We start from the raw sequence: 23,821 nt of genomic DNA on the forward strand, positions 1-23,821 counted from the left end.
GGGGGGGGGGATTGCATTGGGGAGTTATACCTGATATAAATGATGAATTGATGGGTGCTGACGAGTTGATGGGTGCAGCACACCAACATGGCACATGTATACATATGTAACAAACCTGCACGTTATGCACATGTACCCTAGAACTTAAAGTATAATTAAAAAAATAAGAAAAAAAGCTTTAGTCAATCAGTGGAATTTTTTCACTTATTATTAAGCAAATGCTTTATTTAACATTTGCACTGAATTGAAAGCTTTAGCATGATGTGGCATTTATTAGGTTGAATGTAGCCATTCGGAGTAGGAACTTGGTTCTAAATTCAATTTGAAGATGCATGTAATGAGAACTTCTTATAGTATTGTTTCTTTTTACTACCAAATAACAGATTAGTAAGTCAGTCAATAGATATTCAGTAAGTATAAACAGTGTGCAACAGTGGTATAGACACTTACATGAAACCTGACCTTAACAGTAATATCATCTCATTTAAGTAAGATGACTAGCACTCATAAAATGAACAGAGGTATTGAAAGATATTCCAAGGATGCAAGTGGTTGTGTGATACACATTAAAAATGCCAAGCCAAGTGTGGTGGCAGACACCTGTCGTCCCAGCTACTTGGGAGACTGACGCAGGAAGATTGCTTAAGCCTAGGTGTTTGAGGTTGCAGTGAGTTATGATCGCCCCACTGCATTCTAGTCTGGGCAACAGAGGGAGATCTTATCTCTAAAAATAAAGGAAGAAGAAGAAATTTTGAAATTTAAAAATGCCAAAAGTATTCAGAGAGTGGTTATGTGACAGTCAGAAAAGATGGAGGAATCACCCCCTTTTTCTTTCTTTTATTCCTGTATCCATTCTTCTTTTACTCATCCATTTCCTCTCTAGGACCAAGACATGAGAATAAAATGATTGAAAAATAATAGTCATTTCATTTACAGAGCACACAGTCTATTAAAAAGAAAAAAAGCATGTTAGGCAAAGAGAAAGGAGAGAAGCATGAAACATTCTTGGAGATGGTGAGATTTGAAAGGGGAAGAATTTAGATTGATGGAAGATAATGGAGAAAGTATTCTAGGTATAAAAGCCAACATGTTTCAAGATATTAGAAATATTAGATCTTCCAAAGTTTCCTTCAAATCTTTGATGTTTAGCACTGAACTGGCGTATAGCAGATGTCTAGTAAATATATGTTGATTTAATGTAACAGCATGTTTCTAAGACCACAAGAAGACATCTGGATGAAGGTTTCATTTTGAAGACTAATGAGAAATAAGGATTATCTAGGTCTACCCAACTATAGATGTGCCTCCAGGCTGAGAGAAGAATGTAATATTGGCTATAGTACTAGGCCTGCTTTTGATTAGAAATAATCAAATGAGGATGGTGATCAGTGAAGATTAATGTGGCACTTATAGATAGACCTGATATTGTGATAGCCAATAATATAGGCATGAGAAAAATATAAGCCAGGGGAATATGGAGAGGTCAAAATTGGAGAAACAATGGCTAATTGAGTCCATTTTTGTTACAGGGGATTTGTTTTCAGGATGAGGCCAGGAGTGAATTTTAAACTGAGTGTAGTTATTGGGAGATGAAGGTCAGGTATTTTTACATGAGGAAATAGGTGAAGTTAAAGCAGAAGGACCAACAGGAAGCAAAGATCAGGGAATCTCATCTGGTGGATGTTTACGTGTCTGGCTATTTTTAGTGAATGTGTGTGTGTGTGTGTGTGTTGATGTGTGTATGTTGATATGTGGTGTGTGTATGTGTGTGGGTGTGGGTGTGTGTGAAAGAGACAGATACCGTGGGCTATACACTTGCCAGTTTGAAACACAGAATATTTTAAGTGCAACTCAATTTACCTAACAGTCTGGATAAAGGGTTCAGGGAGAAAAGCTATCCAGCTCTTGAAAGAACAAAGGTTTTCAGTATTACAGACCTTGGCCAGTATAGAGCATATTGCTCTCTATCAAAATCAAGGATAAATGGAAGCTTCTTTTAAAAGATGGGATTGGCCTTGTTAATTCACTGACTGTTTCTAATCAAAGTCCTCAGAAATTGATAATGACAAGTGAGAAATTATTCCGGAAATATAGATACATCAGGGCTATTTTGTACATCTGTATCAGCTCTGGCTTAGTGTTCACATTCTTTCTGATCAAAAATTGGCCTTAGAAAAAGTTGGTCAGCTAAGCATTACGGCATATATTTTTTAAGTTAAAAAATATATTCTCCAAATATACTGCTCCAAAGCAGTCAGGATTTCTCTTGATGCTACTAAACTCATAATTGTGTGACATGCTGAGTCACCATCATGCTGCCTGCCTTCATGGCTCACTCTGCCAGGTGTAATGACCCCGTGGCTACATCCGTCAACATTTCTGCATCTACTGCCAGTGGGTTTGACCTGGATGTTAGCTTAGATTGTAACCCAGAAATAAAAGAGCACCTGACTCAGAGTGAAATAAATATTGCTGCTGGTTCCCCACTGACTCTATGCCCTCAATGACCAGGAAAAGTTTATAGCCAGTTCACCTCCAAGAAGTAGGGTTGTTGTGAAGGCTCCATGGAGGTTAAATACACCAATTAGGCTCCACTGAATAAAGAGTAGACTTTAACCTGCTGTTTCCCCCTTACTTCCTTCATACAGTAGGGAACCTAGCAAGATAATGGCTGCTGTTTCTGGGGAAAAGGCCCAGCAATCCATTTCTCTGATAGGTGGTAGTGGTTTTTAATCCTCTCATGTGGCGGGGAGCTAAGCAGGATCTGGAGGGGCTGGAAGCACCATGTACTGCAGCCACGTTCTTATGCTACTGTTGTCTTCCCACTAATCAGCCTTTCTTCATCATGGGAGCAATCTGAAACTAATTGTGTGATTTTAGTAGAGAAGAAAGAAGAGTAGGCCCTAGCCCCATACCAGCAATCTAGGCGCAAGGTATTTCCCCGGCGGACTGGCACAGTGAGTAAAAATCATCAGAATGAGAATGTATTTGTGCTGGTAACTTTCCTCTGTGTATGTTTTCACAGAGATATAATGGAAAGGGGCTTGTTTAAGAAAAAACTCAGATATTCAAGGCTTCCCTTTAAAAATCTTTCTTACCCTTCTCTAGCATCCTAGTTTCAAAACAATTGACTACCATGTACTCCAGTCTCCTAGTAATTGAATAATCACCTTTCCTCCTTGTTATCTGTACCCTGCTCTATATCCTGGTCACATGAATGGATCTGGGGCCTTGATCCTGATACTCCTTTATTAATGCAGGTCACTATGTCCTTTGTGCCAAACTGAATGACCCTTTAACCAAATGACTGCTCTATCCCTGCTTGTAAGACATCTTTGATCTCAGATTTGAGGGTACATGGGATGGGACCAGCCAGTTCATTTTGTAGACTTATCTCTTCTCACATTTAAGTCTCAGATAACTAAAACCTAGTCTTGCTCCTGTAAGGTGGCACACACCTCTACCTCACCCTTCCTGGGCTCCTTTATTCTGTTTTTTGTTGTTGTTGTTGTTGTTGTTGTTTTTCTGCATAGTTTGTGCTACTGTGTACCCCATTTCTGTGGAAAATCACAGTGAAAGAATCAAGTCTTTGGAACCAAACCAAATGGAAGTTCTAGTCCATTTATACCATTTTAATGTTGAATGTTATTAAACATCTCTTACAAGAAGTCCTTTATCTCTAAAAACTGAGTCAATAACAGTAACCTTATTTGGTGGCTTTTGAACATTAAATTAGCTAATGTGCATATACAAAATGAATATAAATATAGCCTTTAATCTGTCTTTGGAGTCACCTCCTTCTCTTCCCTCTCTTACTTCCTCCCTCTTTCTCCACCTGCCTTCTTTCCTTTCCTCCAACAAAAATTTCTGAGAGCCAGGCCCTGTGCCACAAAACAAGAACACAGTTCTCAAATAACTCAGTCTAATATTAGAGACAGAAACACACATCAATAACTTTATTAACTGCTACTAAGTAGTAATAACTACTTAGTAAAGGCCATAAAAGAGAAGGAGGCCATGACCAGCAAGGCTGAATTCTCTCACCACCAGATAGGCAGCATCTCATCTCCAACAGACAAGGAATAGAAGGAGTCTGCTTAGGGTCTGCTGTTGAGTGTGCCCTCAAGCAAATATTTGATTATGCATTAATTGTGTATTAGTATCACAGAAGAGACTGCTCAATTTCCCACCCCTAACAAATATTTGTCTCATCTTCTGTGTCCTCTAAACATTAATGACTACATTTTTTTTTTATTCTGCCTACCGTATATAGCCCTTTATGACATGCTGATTGGTTTTAGCCAATGAACATGCTTCATTTTGCTCCTCAGACCAACAAAGATCTCTTTACAGGCTACAAAGGTGATTTTTCTACCAGCGAAATCTTACAACCTGAGCTGTTTGGAAAGGAAGAACAATATATACGTGTGAATGTCAAATTATCTTTTAAATACTTTTATTTTCAGGCTCTTCAGAGATGTGATTAAGAGAAGTTGATCTATCCCTTACATTCCTTTATGTAAGAAAAGCAACATGCAATGCGACTTGATCTTTGATCAAAATATAAAGTTCCGTGAGGTGCAGTGGCTCCCACTTATAATGCCAGAACTTTGGGAGGCTGAGGTGGGTGAATCACTTGAGCCCAGGAGTTCAAGATCAGCCTGGGCAACATAGTAAAACCCCATCTCTGCAAAAATTGCAAAAATTAGTTAGGCTTGGTGGGCGCACCTGTGGTCCCAGCTACTTGGGAGGCTGAGGTGGGAGGATCATTTGATCATTTGATCATTTGATCCGGAGATCAAGGCTGCAGTGAGCCAACTGTGTCACATATGCGCACACACACACATAAACACACACACACACAAATTGCTTTCAACATGGACAACAGGAAGAGAGTTGACAACTTATGTACAAAGCTAATCTGAAAAATTGAGAGGAATCTGCTCCCCTTTTTTTTTCCCTCAGTAGCAGAGTTGATTTCCAGTTTTAGCTGGAGAGTTGTTTCATTTTTCAATTTGATCACCTTAAAGATGCAGTTGGTGGTAGTGATTAAGACATATTCAAAAGAGAGGCCATGAGTTTGTTATTGTGCTCCAGAATGGAAGCTCCTCACCAAATCCCAATCCAACTGATGTCAAGACCATCTGGTTACTTACCTTTCCCCAGCATTTCCTCCTGGAATAAATGAGCTTCCTTAGCTCTCCTGGTTTATGGCTCAGAGGTTACTTTACATCATTTTTTCAGACAACAGGCAGATGATGATGTAATCTATGGATGTGATTGGTGTTTAAATTTTTCTTAGAGGTAAAGTGCTTTCAATTCTTTGTGGAAAGATCTGACTTTAGGGGAAAGATTGTTATAATCACATGTGGTTAAAAGAATACTTCCCACTCAGGGTTACAGGGTAAGGGGAAAGCTTGATTCACTTAGGAAAGCCAGGAAGTTTTGGATGTGATTTTGCCAAATGGTAATAATTTTAACAAGTGCTGTCATAGAAAACACAACATTTGGCTCCCATTGTAGTTTGGTGAGGTAGTTAGAGCAATAATTATCATTCCAACTGAGACGACTGGGCTTCCCCAAGGGTGAAATACTTTTCTCAATGTCTCCTAGGTAGCATGTCACATAAGGATCCAAAATTACCTGTGCTAACTTTGAATGTTCTGCTTTTCTTTAAAACCCTATTACTTCCTCAGCTAAAGTAGGCATGTCTGTGCACTCCGTCTTTACAAGATAGCCATCGCATAATCTCAATTCAATTTAGTTTCTATTCCTTGATTTATTGTTTCCAAAATTAATTTATATGTTTATGAAGTAGCAAAATTAGCTTAGGCAAAAAAAAAAAAAGTACATTTGAGAAAAAATATACAAACCACTAAGGAAATACTATAATTTAGTACTATCTTTACATTAAGTGGTACTCCATGTTCCTGAGATACCTCTTTTATAGAGAAAGCACCCACTGAAAGGTTGTTCTGTGGTATGATGCAGGGAAAACACCATAAATCTGTCTGGATATTATGCCTAGAGAGAGAAATTAGGAGTCAGAGCTAGATGATATAGGAAGAGAAGCACGAAGGAAGTGAGGAATGGCAGTCTTCTATCGTGATATATATATATTAAAAATAGTATTTAAACAATTAATAATAGCAATTTTGTGAATCAAACAATTTAGTTGCATGCATTGCCTTAAGCAAAAATTGCTACTAATGAGAACTGGGAAGATTAGTGGCAAAGAGGCCCATTAGTGGTACAGGTTGCTTCCTGGGAAATAAATCACTCAAAATGACTTATTATGTAGCTCTAGTGTATAATATTAAGTAGAAGTTATAAGACAGTATGGTCAGAAGTATCTGAGGAATTCGTCAAAATTTCAATTTATTGTGCCTTCCTCCCGGGGTTTCTGATTCAATTGGTGGGACCCAGGGATCTGCATACTAATTTTCTGGGCTATTCTGTTAGAAGTGGTCTAAAGACTATACTTCCAGAATTTCTAGTACCAAGAATAGTCACATTCACAGGGACAGAAAGCAGAATGATGGTTGCCAAGGGCTGCAAGAGTAAGAAATTTGAAATTCATGTGTAAGGGGTATAGAGTTTCAGTCTAGGAAGATGAAAAATTTCTGGAAGTGGATGCTAGTAATGGGTGCATGACAATGTGAATATACTTAATGCTACTGAAATATATATATCCAAAAATACCCCAAGAATTTCTGACACAAGAGGAGGCCATTCTTTAAAAATATTGGTGTGTCTTTGCTTTCGTAATAAGTGTTGATAAAGAGAATTGATATCTTCCATTTAAAATATCATAATTTGTGCTCTATTATGGATTAATATAGTATGATGGTCATTTATGACAGAGTGAAAATAATGTACTAAATAAAAAGATTCATAATACTTCATTTTTGCTTTATTAAGAGAACATATATTTATTATATATCCATAGTCTGACCAAATTAATGGGAATTTAGAGCTACTCCATCTGCATTCTAATGACTAGCCTTCCAAATGCTTCTCTAAAATAGATTTATCTGACTTTACCTTATCTTGTTTTTGTGATAAAAATACGTAGTGATACTCATGCTGTTTTCAGGACAGGGTGTGGGCCAACGTAGGGAAGAGCCTGAACTGCATTATTGCTATGGTGGACAAACTGATTGAAAGAGATGGCGGCAGTGAAGGCAGTGACGGCAACAATGATGGAGAAAAGGAACCTTCGTTAGCAGACTCCATCCCCTCTCACCCAAGAGGTAAGAAATCTTTTTTTTCCCAGTCATTTACTGAGTAAACAAAATGAGAAAGTCATGATAAAATGAGATAGAAAAAGAGGAGTCAATAGTATCTTTGATGAAGGTGCTGATAGCATGATTTCCCACAGCTCTGGCTTGGATGATGGAAGGCTATTTATCAAATTGCATCTCAGTTTTGTTTTCAGAACTGCTAGCAATGTTCTTTTTTTTATTCTCTTACCACATAAAAAACCTTGAAAAAAGAAAAGTGTTTTAAGAATCTGACATAGTTTAACCTACCTTTACACATTCCTCCAAAATTTTTTTGAAAGATAAATAAGCATCTGCACTTAACTCTTAGAAACTTAGAGGCATATCAGACACAGTATCTCACAGTGGTTTCTTAACAGAATGTAATCAGATAGGATGACTTTTGCATTATTCTGAGAAATATTTGTGTAAATTATCTCCAAAATATATAGAAAGATTTTATTGTAAGGGACATGTTAGCATATTGCTCTAAAAAATATATGACAAATCTAGATTTTCGTGAAACCATGCACACATATATACATGTGTATACATGTGAGTGCATGTGTTTTTCTGTGGAGAGATAGGTGGGTAGGTAGGTAGATAGGTAGGCAGATACTTTCAAATGTATACCTTATTACAAAGTTGGCTAGAAAATACAAACAAAATTTTAACTACAGGTGTGTCCCCATACATGGTTTTGAAATTTTCTTTTTGTTGATTTGACTAATGTTTGATTAATGTTGACACAAAAACCAAGACAAATGTTTACATCTCTTTATGGCAGTAGGAACTGCTATTAGGGTTGGGTCAGACTTTTTTGCTGGGTACCTTAAGTGTTTGTAGAGAATAAGCAATGTTATCCTACTCTCTTCTTCTGAAATCTGTTCTTTCTTTCACTTTAAAAAGAAAAGAGTCATAAGCATAAGAAAATAGAAACATTTATAAAATTAGATTTATGTTTCCTCAATTGTTTTCCTGATTTCTCGTTACTCACATTTTTGTCAGGAGTTTAATTATCTCAAACATCAATCTTTCATCACTTGATTAACAGTAGAACCATTTCTAAATTATATTGTAAGCTATGGCTTCCTAAAGTATTCTTATTGTAGATGGTCCCTCTTCCTCTGTCATACATTCCTATAGGCGAAACATTTATGCTAATGTTCTTTATGTTCACACCTACTTGATCTAACTGTATGGATTTTCTGTTTTTAATAATACCAGTTTTTATTAGTTACTGAATCTTGTCTAGCTTCATAACTTTACATGAATCAAAATGAAAGCTTGTCATAGCTATGTCATAAAGAAATAGCATACTTCAATTTTCTTTAATTGAACATATATTGATTATCAAGTATGGGCCAAACACTGCTGTCCTCTAGAAAATGAGGTAAGAAGAATTCATTTTAGTGACTTACTATGTCCTTTGATAGATTTTTTTTCAAGACATTTTATTTTTTAGCAGAAATAAGATAAGGGACACTGGATTTTGTTACATTTTTTGTTCAATGTTGCCAAAACTTCTCACTGAAGACAATAAAATTCCAAAATATTTGAAATTATAGAGTGTGTGTGTGTGTGTGTGTGTGTGTGTGTGTGTGTATCTTGTATTTCACCAGAAGACTGCATCTGGGCAATCAAAATGCATTTTAAAAGGTAAAATATTCAGTAGATAAATCATCTGTAAGATAAGATGAGTCATTTTTATTTGAATATGAGATATTGTGTAGATATAGTCTAAAACCAAGTAGAAGTTGCTGCAAAAGTAGAATTCACAACTAGATCAATGTTGTGGATGGTTAGAGTCAAACTACAACATATTACCCTCTAATGTATTTTCTTATTATCTGTGTTTATTTCACTCATCATCAATTCTTTCTTGTGTTAGAATTTTTTTTAGGAGAAGTCACTATTTAAATGTGTGAAATATGTTACTTTTGTCTGAATATTTCCTCATAATCATTCTCCAGAACGAATATTATAATGACTGTAAACGAATTCATCAAAATAGAAGCCATTATTTTAGATTTTTAAGTACTATCATAGTGCTATAATTAACATATAAGCATCTTTGATTCTCTAAGTCTTTAACTAAATTTCAGGTATTTTCTCATAAATTAGATTGTGAGAACTGGAATTATTTTGTAAGGAAGAGTTGCCCTCTCCTATGTATTTATTTATCCATTTTTTTAATATCAATGTGGACTCATGAATACTTATTTTTAACTTAAATTTTAATTATATTTGACACATAATAATTGTACATTTTTATGGGGTTCACTGTGATGTCTCAATGAATGTGTATGTGTGGGTGAATGAAAAGCTTCTCCTTTTGCCCTCTGAAAAGTTATTGAAAAATTAACTCATAGAAAGGCAGATTTGTAAGAGAAAAGGAATATAAATTTATTGCTATCATGTGTAAGGGGAGACTCACACAGTGATTGCCTAGTATCTCAATGGGGTGCAGATGCATATATACCCTACATGTAAAGGGAAAGGGAAAGGAGAAGTAGTGTGGATGATTTTAGGAAGAAAGTAAATAATTTTTAGGATAATTTAATGGGGTTGAAGAACATACAGTGGTCTGTTGGGCCTGTTGGTTTGTGACAAAAATATGTCCAGGTTTGTTGACGACTTTAGTCTTCCTCCTGGGATGGGTTCACTTAATAGAAACCCAAGGAATGGATCACAAGAAATTGTTGTTTGGTTTTTTGTTTGTTTATTTTTGAAGATCTGGGCTTTAAGCAGTTAAGGCAACTTCAGCCTGTGCTTTTGAAGAGGTAGAAGATTAAGAGACATGGAGCCAAGGCAGAGGAGAAACAACTCTTCTCCTTCATCGTTGTGCCCGGTCTTTATGTAGATAGGAAAAATCTGTTCTAGCATCTGTTGATCTCCAAGGGCCTGTAATTCAAAATATTCATTATATCAGGGAGCCTTATTTTGGGGTAAAATCCCATGTGCTCCTTTATTACCGTATTCATCAGAGTAATTACCGTATTCATCACTTTAAATGTTTATCATTCCTTGTGGTGATAACATTCAAAATCTTTTCCTCTTGTTTGAATACTTATTTTATTTGGTTAAGAATCCAATACTAAAATTATTTATTTTGGACTCAAGTTGTTCTCCCTTATTCAGACTGATTTCTGTGTCCTTCTGACAACATCCTACCATATGTTGTTTACTCCCTTACTTTCTTATTTCCCTTACTCATTTTCTTAATATTTTTACTCACTGCATTCCTCTTTGGCACCATAAGAAGCTCTAGGCTCATCTTATATTTTCCCTACCCCAGCTTCAGGTTTGGCCAATTTCTAAGGAACCCTGATTTCATTTTATTGGAGAACAGCATTTAGAAATCAACATCTGGATGGATAGAAACATTTTGACGGTTCTCTATAACAAAAGGCACTCTAACTAACAGGATCTAAAAGCACCCTTCTAATTACAATCTTCTCAGCCTTAAATATTTTCACTTATTTCATGCCACTGTGGGTGAAAATTTCATATTGTAATTTCGTATTTCTGTGAAGTTTGACATTATATAACATATTTCTATATTCCAAAATATTATTTTTGATAATAAAATGTATTTCTTCAATAGTCTCAAATTTATCCCAGCCCATAGTTGGGGTGCAGAAGCCATTTTGCTCCTTTCTTTTTTACAATTAATTAGTGAATTGATTAGGTGAGCAATTTGAGACATATAGTATTTATTACGACATATGGTATGATAAAGACTGATAAGCATTTGTTGCAGCATCGTTTGTTAGTGATGTTATTCTTCATGTTGTATTACTTCTGTTTTTTTTGTTTATTAGATTCTGTATCTATTTTAAATCAAATTCTGGAATTTTGTTTTATTTTATAGGGTTTTGATTATTGTGATTTATGTTGGGATACATTTTTAAGTATGGAGTAAATCAATTCTATGACAGTATTTCTTTTTTCATCACACTCCTTTATTTTTACATTGTAAAAATATTCTGTTCTGAACAGAAATAATAGAATAACTATCCCAAAGTTCTACAGCTTATGTATATTTATGTGGTTTCCTAATGAACAAAGATTGTCTTTTTATTTGTACAAACATCTTTCTAATCATCTGTCGTCTGTGTAGCATTACATGCGTTCAGTTTCACAAACTACTTACTCAAAGGTAAAATCAGCGAAAATTAGAATCTTAGATTTTCATGTCGTCTTAAAGATTATGTAATTAAACCTCCTAAAATATGTTAAGAAGCTTATCTACAATATATCTGCCAATTTTCAACTAGCCTTTGAGGCACATCTTTAGCCGTAGAAAACTCTTTTTATTTTCTAGAGCAGCATACTCCAGACCTTGATCCTAATATGTTTTCTTTCATTTTACCCACTGGCCCAGATATCTTTTGCTTTAAAAAACAAATTTACTTTTCTTTCTTTACATTAAGCCTAAGGTGTATCTGAAAGCAACCCTCATGTCCCTTTGAATGGTCACCTTTTCAGTCATTCTTCAAAGGAATAGCTTCAAGCATAACCAATAGTTTGCATTTCTCTGAACATCTTCTAGTTTGTCTCAGCAATCTGCAGAATTAGGCACAGTGATACAAATATGGTTTAATAGCTGCAGAGTAACCCAGGAGGACCACCTCCATACTTTTGGGTACTATTCTAATATTAATGATATCTAAGCTGACATTCACTGTTTCAACACCCACATTTTACCACTAATTGTATTGATATCCATAAATGTTGCTAGATTTGACCTACCCTTCAGGCTTCTAAAGATTCAAGCAACATTTAAGCAGCACTATATACTAGACATTATGAAATACTGGGGGCATGAGAAGATTAAAACAGTCTATCCCAATTCTACTGAAGAGATGGATGTCTAAACCCGTGAGTGACTAGTATAAAATGCCTTTGAGTACACTCTAATAAATACCTGTTTCTTTCGTCCTTCATATCTACTGACCTACTCAGGATTATTTAATTCACATTTTATATGCATTTTCTGTCCATTCCTAGAAGTAACAGGTAAAAGTGAGTAGAAAACAGATCTAAATAAAGATTCTTAAGACACATCACTAAAAACAACAGTATGCATTCAAATATGCTGGTTAATCACTACCCTTTGGGGAGGTGTGTTCAACCAGCTCTATATTCACCCATTCATATCATTGCATGGCGTATATTTCTCCATCTTTCACAAGTATATCATGAAATGCCCTATAAAAGGCCAAATATCCTATGCCATTGAATTATTTTTCCTAATCTATCCAGCTGTAAATACTGTCAAAGATAAAGTTCCTTTGAAATAATTTTCCTTAATGAGCCCATATGGGCTTCGAGTCATCGCTGTTTCTTTCAAAGGTGGTAAACATCCATGCAGATCATCGAATTAGTCCACATATCATTGCTTAGAATTTGTTTCTAGTTTCGTGGTACTCATGTCCTTTTTGGCTTGAAAGCTTCTTTTAACTTGGAAGGCACATTCCACATTTCCTCCTGGGATCTGATAATGCACTATATATACCTTATATTTTACTTTATCTCTGTCTGCCTTCAGTTAACACAATCATCTGGGCCAGTCGCTGTGGCTCACACTTATAATCTAAGCACTTTGGAAGGCCAGGTGGGTGGATCACTGGAAGCCAAGAATTTGAGACCAACCTGGGCAGCATAGTAAGAGCCCATCTGTATATAAAAAGTAAACGAACAAACAGACAAATGCACAGCTGTCTGCTGGTAACTACTAGAGATTTGCCAGTGATTTGTCACCAGTTATCAATGTCTTGCTGGTGCCAAAGATTTTTCATGCTAAAAGTGCACCCCAACCTTCAAATAGGAACACATATAAGGCTGTAGTGAACTGCTCCTCTTTCCCATCCTTTGGCTTTGGTTCCTTAGATTAGCTATCTATCTAATACGCTTAAAATAATTAAAGACTGTGCCGGGCACAGTGACTCACGCCTGTAATACCAGCACTTTGGGAGGCCGAAGCGGGTGGATCTCTTGAGGTCAGGAGTTCAAGACCAGCCTAGCCAACATGGTGAAACCCCATCTTTACTAAACATACAAAAATTAGCTGAACATGGTAGCATGCACCTGTAGTCCCAACTACTCGGGAGGCTGAGGCTGGAGAATCACCTTAAACCCGGGAGGCAGAGGTTGCAGTGAGCTGAGATCATGCCATTGCATTCCAGGCTAGGTGACAGAGAGACCCTGTCTCTAAAATAATAATAATAATTAAAGACTAGAACAACTCACTAATTAATGCAATTATATATAAAATAGTTCAGGCATTAAGCCTCATGGAAAGACACTAAATTTGTGTTGGTTGGAAAAGAAAGAGGAAAATTCTTTCATTCATTCCATATTTGTTGAGTACTTACCCCGTTCCAGTTACTGTATCCAGGAACATGTTCAGTCATGGCCCTGTCTTTACAGTCTAGTGCATGAGTAAGTTGTATTTGAAGGGGTATACCTAGTGAGAGATCTTCCAAAGGCATCACTTACGAGATAAAAAACTTAGGAAAGGAAGTAAACATTTGGGAGGCATCAGCAGATAGATTAAACTGGATAAAATGTAAAGAGAAAGAAGAAAAGATGAGCAAAATCTTTGTTAGCCTTGAGGGATGAGGATTACTCTCAGATGAGGTGTAAGAAACATCAAGGGATGAAAATCAAATGCAGTTTGGAGACCAAATGAGATATCAAAGGAGGGGTAATAATCACATTAATAGCTGACACTTATTACACTCACCTTTATGTGACAAGTACTTCGATGAACTTTTACATTCTTTCTTCTCTTCCTTTTCACAACAAGCCTGTAGGGGAGTTTCTGGTTCTATCCCCATTTCATTGATGAAGAGGTTAAGTAATTTGTCTAAGCTCACAGAGGTAGTGGGTATTCAAGCAAGGATTCAAATTCGACCACAGTGATCTCTGTCTGAGATCCTCAGAATATCTGTTGGAAAAAGGAATGATTAAATTTTAAGAGCAGTTTTGTATGTAGATTTACCTGCCTTTAGGTTTGCCCTTGATATCTTAATGAACTGTTTCTCAGATAGTCATATCTTATGCTTCACTAGTTTGCCAAGCTTTCTCCCTCTTTTACAAGGTGATAAATTCCCTTACCACCACCTGCCTCTTCTAGGCACTTTCTCCCTTTTTTATATGGCCCTACATTTCTTTATCCCCATCTGACCTGCAGCTTCAAGGCACTTTGACATCTCCTTCCACCTCACCCTGTCTCATCCTCCATGATCCAGTCATATTAAACTCTTCTGAGAACTCACCTGGTGCTTTTCACTCCTGAGCTTTCAAAGCTTTCCCCATTCCCAAACTTCACATTCTCCAGGGTGCCTTCCCTGGTCATCCAGGTTAAGGCTGTGAATGTGAGACCAATGTGGTCACACATGGCCACTCACTCAGCAGAGCCCTGTGCTCTGAGATTAATGCTCTGAGTTGCCATGCTGAAATTCCAAATAATTTTATCTTTGCTTTTGTGTTTTATCAGTGAAGTCCAATAGGGCGATGAAGCCTGTGTGCAGGCCTTGGAGGCTTGCCTCACTTGTAGTTCTGCAGGCTTCTCCAATGCCTGCCCAACCTTCATCTTCACGCCAGCCCAATGATCACTTCCCACCCCCACCTACCAACATGCTTGGGTGCCCGTGCAGAAGAGCCAGGGTGAGGCTGGGTGTCTTTGAGGCTCTGTATTCACATAGCCCCACATCCAAGGGAGTATGGCACAAAAGAGTAAATAAAAAGCACCCCCCGGGTGCGGTGGCTCACGCCTGTAATCCCAGCACTTTGGGAGGCCGAGGTGGGCAGATCACGAGGTCAGGAGATCGAGACCATCCTGGCTAACACGGTGAAACCCCATCTCTACTAAAATATACAAAAAATTAGCCAGGCGTGGTGGCGGGCGCCTGTAGTCGCAGCTACTCAGGAGGCTGAGGCAGGAGAATGGTGTGAACCTGGGAGGCGGAGCTTGCAGTGAGCTGAGATTGCACCTCTGCACTCCAGCCTGGGCGACAGAGTAAGACTCTGTTTCAAACAAACAAACATTAAAACAAAACAAAACAAAACAAAACAAAAGATCCTGACAGGTCTGGAGCAATACCACTGAGGGAAAAAGGAAAAAATCTCATTTACTGCGTTTTGAATAGGTCCTCCTGTTTTTATTTTTTACTGGATTCTGTCATTTATATTGTCACACTTTCTGCAGGGCTTGCAAGCACAAAGGTCCATAGGCATCATATGAAGTAATATGAACGAATCAAGTGAAGTGGATAGAAGCCAGAAGAAAGTAGAGAGTACACGTTCCTCCAAAAGGAGGTCACTGCTCCAGCCCCAGCCAGTCATTTCCATGGAGAACATGGACCTAAAGTTTTCATCCCTTCTGATTTTTCAAATGAATCTGAATGTTTATGTAAAATACTTCACTTGCTTTAAAGGTTAAAAATTGCTAAAACATGATAAATTCCAAATAAAATTTGCAGGTCATATAAGACTGGTCTATAGGCCGCTGTTTGAAACCTTTGAATCTCTGATTTATTGTACATGCCATCTTAAATGTCATTTCTCCATTAGACTTGGCTCTATAAGAAAGTGTTTGTGATTTGTTCTTGAATCTCCAGAACCTAGCATAATTCATAGCAAATAATAGAGGCCCAATATTGTGGAATGAGGATCTACCATTGCTGTTGACACTTTTGAGTGTTTCTTGATATTATTAAGTGAATATTCTTCAACATTTATACAAAGATATTAATATTCTCAGAATTTATACTCAACATTAGACAATTATTTCAGTGGTTTTATAGTTACAACAAGTCTTTTACTTTGTAAAATACAAACATACAAGTACCAAAAATCTTTTTCACCAGAGGGCTTAAATATTAATATTTTGCATTTCATAAATTTCTACATATGAATGTTGAGAATTTCATTGGAAAAAATCAATGAATGAAGCTTTGAAAAATTAATAGTTCTCCAGCTAAAACAATAGTGGTTTTTTTTTTTGTTTTTTTGTTTTTTTTTTTTTGAGATAGTGTTTCGCTCTTGTTGCCCAGGCTGGAATGCAATAGTGCGATTTCAGCTCACTACAACCTCGGTCCCCCAGGCTCAAGTGATTCTCCCGCCTCAGTCTCCCTAGTAGCTGGGATTACAGGCATGTGCCACTATGTGCAGCTAAGTTTTTGCATTTTTGGTAGAGACGGTATTTCTCCATGTTGGTCAGGCTGGTCTCGAACTCCTGACCTCAGGAGATCCGCTCACCTTGGCCTCCCAACTAGAGTAAACTTACAAATTTTTTAAAAACTTAAATAATCAAAATACGCCATATAAAGTACATTTTATCGTAAGCCTAGAATTTCAATAACATTTTTACATTATGACATTTTAAAATATCTGTTCTTACCAGAAAATTAATGCTGTTTTCCTTAAAAATTGTACAATGAATTATGAAGTAACAGAGTAACATGGGACTCAGAGCCAGGATACTTGGCAAGTCCACAGTTTGGAACTTATTTGGCTTCGTGGCCTTTGTCAAGTCATTTATATTCTCTGCATCTAACATCGTTTTTTGGTAAAATAATCTACAAAGTTTTAATGTCTCTTCCAGTTCCAAAGTTTTATGGTGATAAAAAAGATGCCATGTTTTTAAAGGTGATTTTTTTTTTCAGCCATTCAACATATTTTAATTATCTACTACATGCTAGGCACTATTTTAGACCCCGAGGACTACAAAAATAAACAGAAAAGATAAAACACTTGCTCTCCTGAAGTTTATGCTCTAGTAGCAAAGAGACGATAAAAAGTAACACAAGAAATAGGGGCATTGCATAGTATAGTAATGGTGACAGAGGCTGTAGAAAAAAATATAGAGCAAAGTAAAAGGGTTTTGATGTAATGTAGGGCAGAGATTGCAGATTAGTGGAGTAGGCAATGTATGTCTTATTTAAAAGCTGATGCTTGAGCAAAGACACAGGAGGTGAGACAGTGAGCCATGTGACTATCTAGGGAAAGGATATATCGGTCATAGAAAATAGCTATTACAGTAGCCTTGAAACATAAATGTGCCTACCATATTCAGGAAACAAGGAAGCCAGTTGGATCAAATAAGGAAAATGATGGTAGGAGAGTAGAAGATGACATTAAACAGGTAACTTAGGGGAAGGATCATGTAGAGGCTTTGTGTAAATGTTGGCTTTTACTCTGAGAAAAATGGGGAGCAATTAGAGAGTTTTGAACAAGAGGATTAACCTGATTTTACTTAGATATTAACACCTAGGTTGTTGTGTTGAGATTAGACTATACATGAAGAGGATAAAACCAGGTATAGGCAGTTAGAACATGAATACAGTTGTCGAGGTGAGACATGATGAGCTTGGACGAAGAAGATGTTAGGTGGAGGTAATGAAAAGTAGTGAGATTCTGTACCTATTTTTAGGGTAAGACATTTGAAATGTTAAATTTGACATGGAGATATCAAGTTTGCAGTTACATATAAGGATCAAGTTCAGGAGACATATTCAGGCTAAAGACATTAATTTGGAAATTGTTATTATATAGACGGCACTTAAAGACGTGAGACTGAATAATAACAACAGGGATTGAGTATACAGAGAAAGGGCAAATAACCTATAGATTATACTTGAGGACATTTCAGTGTTGATATGTCAGAAATAAGTGAAGGAACCAGCAACACAGTTGGTCAAGAGACCGCCAGTGAGGTAGAAGGAATACAAAAAGAATATGCTATCCTGAAAGCCGGGGTTAGAAAATAGGTCAAATAAAATGAGGACTGAGAGATGGCTTTGGATTTAGCAGGATGGATGTCTTTGATGATAAGAGTAGCCTTACGGGAGTAGGTAGGAATTAAATAGAGTGGGCTAAAAGAAAGAGAAAGTAAAGGAAGTAGAGAGAACCTATATAGACAACTCTTTTGAGAATTTTCACTGTGAAAGGAAATGGAGAAATAAAGTATAGGAGCTATAAAGGGAATTAGGGTCAAAACAGTGATATTTATTTCAAGATGGGGAGATAATAACATGTTTGTTTTCTGACAAGAATGATCCAGTATAAAAGGAAATATTGATAATGTGGGAGGAAGGGAGAGAATTGCTAGAGTGACACTCTTAAGTAGGTGAGAGGAGATGAGGTCTGGTGTACCAACAGAGGAGCTGGTCTGAGCTAGACAACAGTTCATCCTCAGAAATAGGACAGAAGGAAGAGCGTAAAGAATCCATGCTGGTAGGAGGGCAAGTGCAAAGTATCACGTAGAAATTACTTTGTTGATTTCAATTGTTTTAACATAGAAGCTCTTATTTAAGGGTTACTTGATATGTGGTAAAAAAAAAATTAAATATTGACTGCATTAACTCATTTAATTCTTACAACACTATAGGAGTAATTCTACAAAATTAATGGATGAAGGAGTAGAGAGTTGAAGTGACCTGTGCACAGCCTGGGTTCTAACCCTGGTGGTCTGGCTCCAGAGCCTGCCCTCTTAGAGTCTACGATGCATTTCCTCTGTTCTCTCCAAGAAAAAAACACCTTCTCCAATCTTATTCTCTGCCAACATACTTGCTAGGACCCTTTTAACAAAATGTTGAGTTGCTTCAGGCACAAATTTGTGATGCTATATGATAACTTCAGGAAAATCAATCCCTTAGATATCTCTTAAAGCCTTACTATGGACTCATATGCAGAAATTAAGAATTCATAGTTACATTGAAAAATTATTTAACTTTCTCATAAATATGGTATTGTTCACACCCACAGAGAAACCGAGATAGAGGAAAAGGGAGATGATAGCTCCCATCCAGGGACTTTAGGGCACGTGAATTTTTTTTTTTTTTTTTAAGACAGAGTTTCACTCTTGTTGCCTAGGCTGGAGTGCAGTGGCGCGATCTTGGCTCACTGCAATCTCCACCTCCCGGATTCAAGCAATTCTCCTGCCTCAGTCACCTGAGTAGCTGGGATTACAGGCATCAGCCACCACGCCCATCTAATTTTGTATTTTCAGTAGAGACAGGGTTTCTTCACATTGGTCAGGCTGGTCTCGAACTCCCACCCTCAGGTGATCCTCCTGCCTCGGCCTCCCAAAGTGCTGGGATTACAGGCGTGAACCACCACGCTCAGCCGTAGGGCATGTGATTATTGAATGAAATGGCCTAAGAAATGTACTGTTTATATTGTTTGGTTACTTGACTGCTTACTCGGCATTTATAAGTTAAATCTATGGACATGAGGCCCTATTGTGTTTGTAGAATTTTGTTTTTAAACTGGTACAACTATACATTCCATGCATATAGCGAAATTCCACTTGTATAAACTTATGCTCCAAAAAACTGATGTACTATATTCCATGGTCTTGAACATTACTAGGAAACGTCTATATTCACCTAGTTTACTTCATTTACATTCACCTGGTAAAAATGTTGCACCTCTTCACTTCTCTGAATGCTCGCTGATATGGATTCAGTCAACGCAGTATCCACTACCTCTCTTCTCAACCTTAGATGCTGGCCAATATTTAAATGATAGGAGCTCACTATTGTAGACATATTGATGATTTCGGGTTGCTCAAAGACCTAAGACTTATGCAGCTTGTTCTTAAATACCCAACCTGTTTGAGGGCCAGAGTCCTGAGGTTACAGTTTGTTTAAGGCCAAAACGCAACAAAATAAGCACAGTGAATGTGGGTGTGTGACTCCTCCAGTCAATACATAACCCGAATTTAAAACTTTTGTGCTACAACAAATACAAGGCTTGTTTGATTAAAGGATTTGGTTCCTGGAAACTGTCTTAGTAGAATTTACTTAAGGCTTTCAACTTTGTGCTACGAAATGAGAAGTTTAACCAGGATATCAGTTGATGCATTTCCTTTGCTATTTTTCTAAGAGCAAGACTGGAAAGTTTTATGACACTGTGTTCTCAGGCTGGCAGGGTTTAAACAAACAAGGTTCCCTTGACATGAGGAAAGGTTGTCTTTGTTCTTGTCTTAGCCATTTGTCTTGGGTTGAGCAGTACAGTCATTTCTCATACATGTGGAAGTTGCTAAGATCAGTCATTTACCTTGGAACGTAGTTCAGTGGACACTACACTGACGGCATTTTAAGATACACGTTTGTTCTTTATGTGAATGTCCTTAGGGCCTTTGAGGCTGCCCTGAGATAGAGGCAAGGGAAAGTACATTCATGTGCTACCTTCTTCTCAGGGTTAACATAAACCTTGTTTCTTCATTCACCCTGTCTGATATGCGTTGTTTCTGATTTGGCCTTGCTTCTTAGCTCTTGCCCTATTCACACATCCTCTGCACCATCCTTTATCCCCACCCCTATCTACCTCCACTCCCTATCCCTAGCATGGTGACTGCCTATACCTAGACTCCTATTGGTTTTAGTCCATGGCTTCAGCTTAACATTTACTTCTGTTTTATTCCTGCCTTCTCCAAATCACTGAGTGATCTCAGTCATTTATTTCCTCTCTTCCAGTACCCCCTGTTTCTCCCTCTGGTCAGTTTATGCATCTATTTATTAGATTTCTACTACAAAACCAAACACTCCTCTCAGTCTCTATTCCTACAAAGCCTCACTGTGGGTGTCTACCACCTGCAGTACAGGCAGCCTTCCCTGGGCTCTTTCCACCTGTGGCTTCCTTTAAGTGTGCAGTAAATGCCACGTCCACGAGTGAACACAGTCTTCTCACCAGAGATGAACTCTCTTGCCTCTAAACTCTCAGTCTTCTAAAACTTGTTTGGTCACTATCCCAACTTTTGTAGCTGTTATCATATTGCCTTATACTGTAGGTATTCCTTCATACTTCTTACCTTTCCTTCTCGATTTTAGCTCCTTGAAAGGAGGGGACATGAGTTAAAAATATTAGTATCACCCACAGCACCTCACGTAGAAGACACTATCTTTGTCCAATGAATGAGTCCATTTCTCATGTCAGTGAAAAAGGAGGGGGGAGCAATGATATAAGAAAGACACATTAGCATTTATTAAAAGAAGACAAAAAATTGATGTCTCAATTCCTGTATCAGAGACAGGCAGTAGATTATAAAGATAGAGGATCAGGAAGGCTTGGTTGGAGAAGGACATTCTGAGTGGCCCAGAAAACATTCGAAGCAGTCAAGTTTCGACGGGTGCTTTTCTTTTCCTGATTACTCTTCTGTTGTCTGGAATTAGCCTAGTTTCTATGCCCTGTGCCCCTAGGATATGTCCAGGTATTTAGAGGCCTCCTATGGGCAGGTGTCGAGGGTCTATGACCAAAGTTGGTTACATGTATTATACCCATACAAAGGAATTTACTTAGAAAGTGTCTGAAGAAGAAGCCTTATTATTAGTTGATCCCTTCACATTATGAATGTTCACACTGCAAAATTGTGCCTGAAAGACAAGAACTTCACTCAGAGAGGCACATAGGTACCCATATTTGGGTTGATGTAAGGCATGGGCCCTTCAAAGTCAACAAATATTTTATAAGCAGGAAATAGATTTCTCCCACCCCCAACCCCCGACCATGAACCCATCACCATTTCTGTGCTACCTGGGGTTCAGGCATAGATTAAAACCCCTACTAGCTGTAAGTTTGGTCTGTGTTCGCTTCATGACCTTGGGAATTTTATTGCCCCCCTTAATGGCCATTCTAATCACTTGTCTTCACAGTTCATCATCTTGTTACCTGAAGAGAATCCTAACAGCTGGCTCATTTCTTCTGTTATCTCTTTATATAAAGTTTAATGGATGTGCAATCTTTTCACTTTTCTTTTTTTTCTGTGTCTGAAAGGTTGTGATAACAAAAATAACAATAGCTACAAGCTTTTGTGAAGTTAATTATTTTAAATGAGCAAAGAAGACCAAGCACCTGAGAACAGAATGGCTCAGAAATTGGAAAGAAAGCATGATGCTCTGCTACAGCTGGTTGATATTTGGCTCTTTTATTTTTCTCCTGAGTAACATAAGAGCCATTGAGCTCAGAGGACGTGAACATCCTGCACAGGAAATAGATGGTGTGTGGAGGACGTGGTGGGGGGCCCCCAGCAGCCGTTCTCTGAATCCTTCAGTGAGCTTCCCTTGAATATGTCGGAGAAGCAAGTAGAGGGGCTGGAAAACAGAGGCTCCGCTTGGATGGCTTCCAACACACTTCACAAAGTTCAGGAAAAGCTCAGCTAAGCCACATGCATTTTATGCTTTCCCGAGGAAAGACTATGCTTGTTGGTCTCAGGGTTAAGGAGTCTCAGCAAGTTTTTATAGATACACTCAAACACTCTCTTAGTATTTTCCTCTGTCATGGAAAAGAGCCCAGGGAATAAAATCACACGTAGTGCCTGCTAGGCTAGTTGGCTCAGGGAAGAGATGTCGGGGCAGTTAACTATATTGTGGGGCACCCTTAGCTCCCCAGCTTCACTAAGTTTATAAAAAACTGTGTGTGTGTATATGTATGTGTGTGTGTGTGTGTGTACATAAAAGTACGAAATCTTGAAATACATCCACTCTTCTGAGTTTAGTTTCAAGTTTCAACTAAGATTGTGTGTGTATGCATACACACGTGTATATATGTGTATATATATACAGACACATATATATATGAATGAATACTACCTTCATCTTTATCAGGAGGAACAAATACACACCATATAAACTGTAAAGTATGGAGAGATACAAAGGTGATAGGCAAGTGACAAATCTGAAAACTGTCAAGAGCTGAAGCTTGGGTTTTTTCTTTAATTTCCCCCAAAATGTATTTTAAAGCAAAAAACTAAAGCATTTACTGTTCCTTTGTGAGAATGATTTGGGATGTTCATTGGAGCAAAAAGGCCATTTATGAACTGACTTTGGCCTTGCTTTGGCCTGTCATAGTCACTGTGTTTATTTCAGAATCTGAGATTTACACTGACTGCATATTAACAGAGAAGAAAACCTGGAGTCATTGGCAATTGGAATTTTCCAGTACAATTTTCCATTATCTGCTCAATTTAAATTGTTTCTTTTCTAGAAAAAACAATTTATTTTTAACTTTTTCACTTATGTTTCTCCACAGAAGGCTTACTACTATTTTAAAGACATTTTACCGTGATCACAAACTTGTAATTTTCTCATTCATAATTAATGCTTTCCTATATTGTCACTTTCCTGAAATTTTAGCCATAAAAAGTATATATAATTATGCTAAATAGAGATGCTGGAATATCGTTAGTATCAGAAGTATGTAACAGTGTTCCTAGGTTTAGAATGTTGTGTGTTCCTATTTTCCCAGGTTTCCACTTCTATTCTTGTGGAACTGGAAACCAGACTTGTTTTGGTTTTGTGTTTTTGGTCATCTGATTATACTTTACAATTAAGAATCAACTGGTTAAATAAGTGAAGATGGAATTGAATAAAGCAACTATCCTTATGCTAATGAGAAAATCTGCAAAGTTTTCTCTTTTAAATACTTTTAACAGAAACAAATATTTAATTAGAATTGTCACTTACTATCTTGCAAGAAAGAAAAATGTGGCCACTTAAGTTTCTTTCTTTTTTTTTTTTTTTTTTTGAGACAGAGTCTGGCTCTGT

The 23,821-nt window shown here is 37.4% G+C and overlaps 1 protein-coding gene across 6 annotated transcripts in view; it reads left to right on the forward strand.

The window, feature by feature from the left end:
* Window positions 1–23,821, forward strand: part of INPP4B (inositol polyphosphate-4-phosphatase type II B) — an 840,917-nt gene that overhangs the window by 718,468 nt on the left and 98,628 nt on the right. For all 6 annotated transcript variants that reach the window (XM_023225976.3, XM_023225978.3, XM_023225977.3 and 3 more), the window contains one exon: window positions 7,097–7,253. In XM_023225976.3, the coding sequence (XP_023081744.1) occupies window positions 7,097–7,253 (157 nt within the window). The remainder of the gene's footprint in view (window positions 1–7,096; window positions 7,254–23,821) is intronic.

The sequence above is a fragment of the Piliocolobus tephrosceles genome, chromosome 3, assembly GCF_002776525.5.
Source record: "Piliocolobus tephrosceles isolate RC106 chromosome 3, ASM277652v3, whole genome shotgun sequence".
Lineage (NCBI taxonomy): Eukaryota > Metazoa > Chordata > Mammalia > Primates > Cercopithecidae > Piliocolobus > Piliocolobus tephrosceles.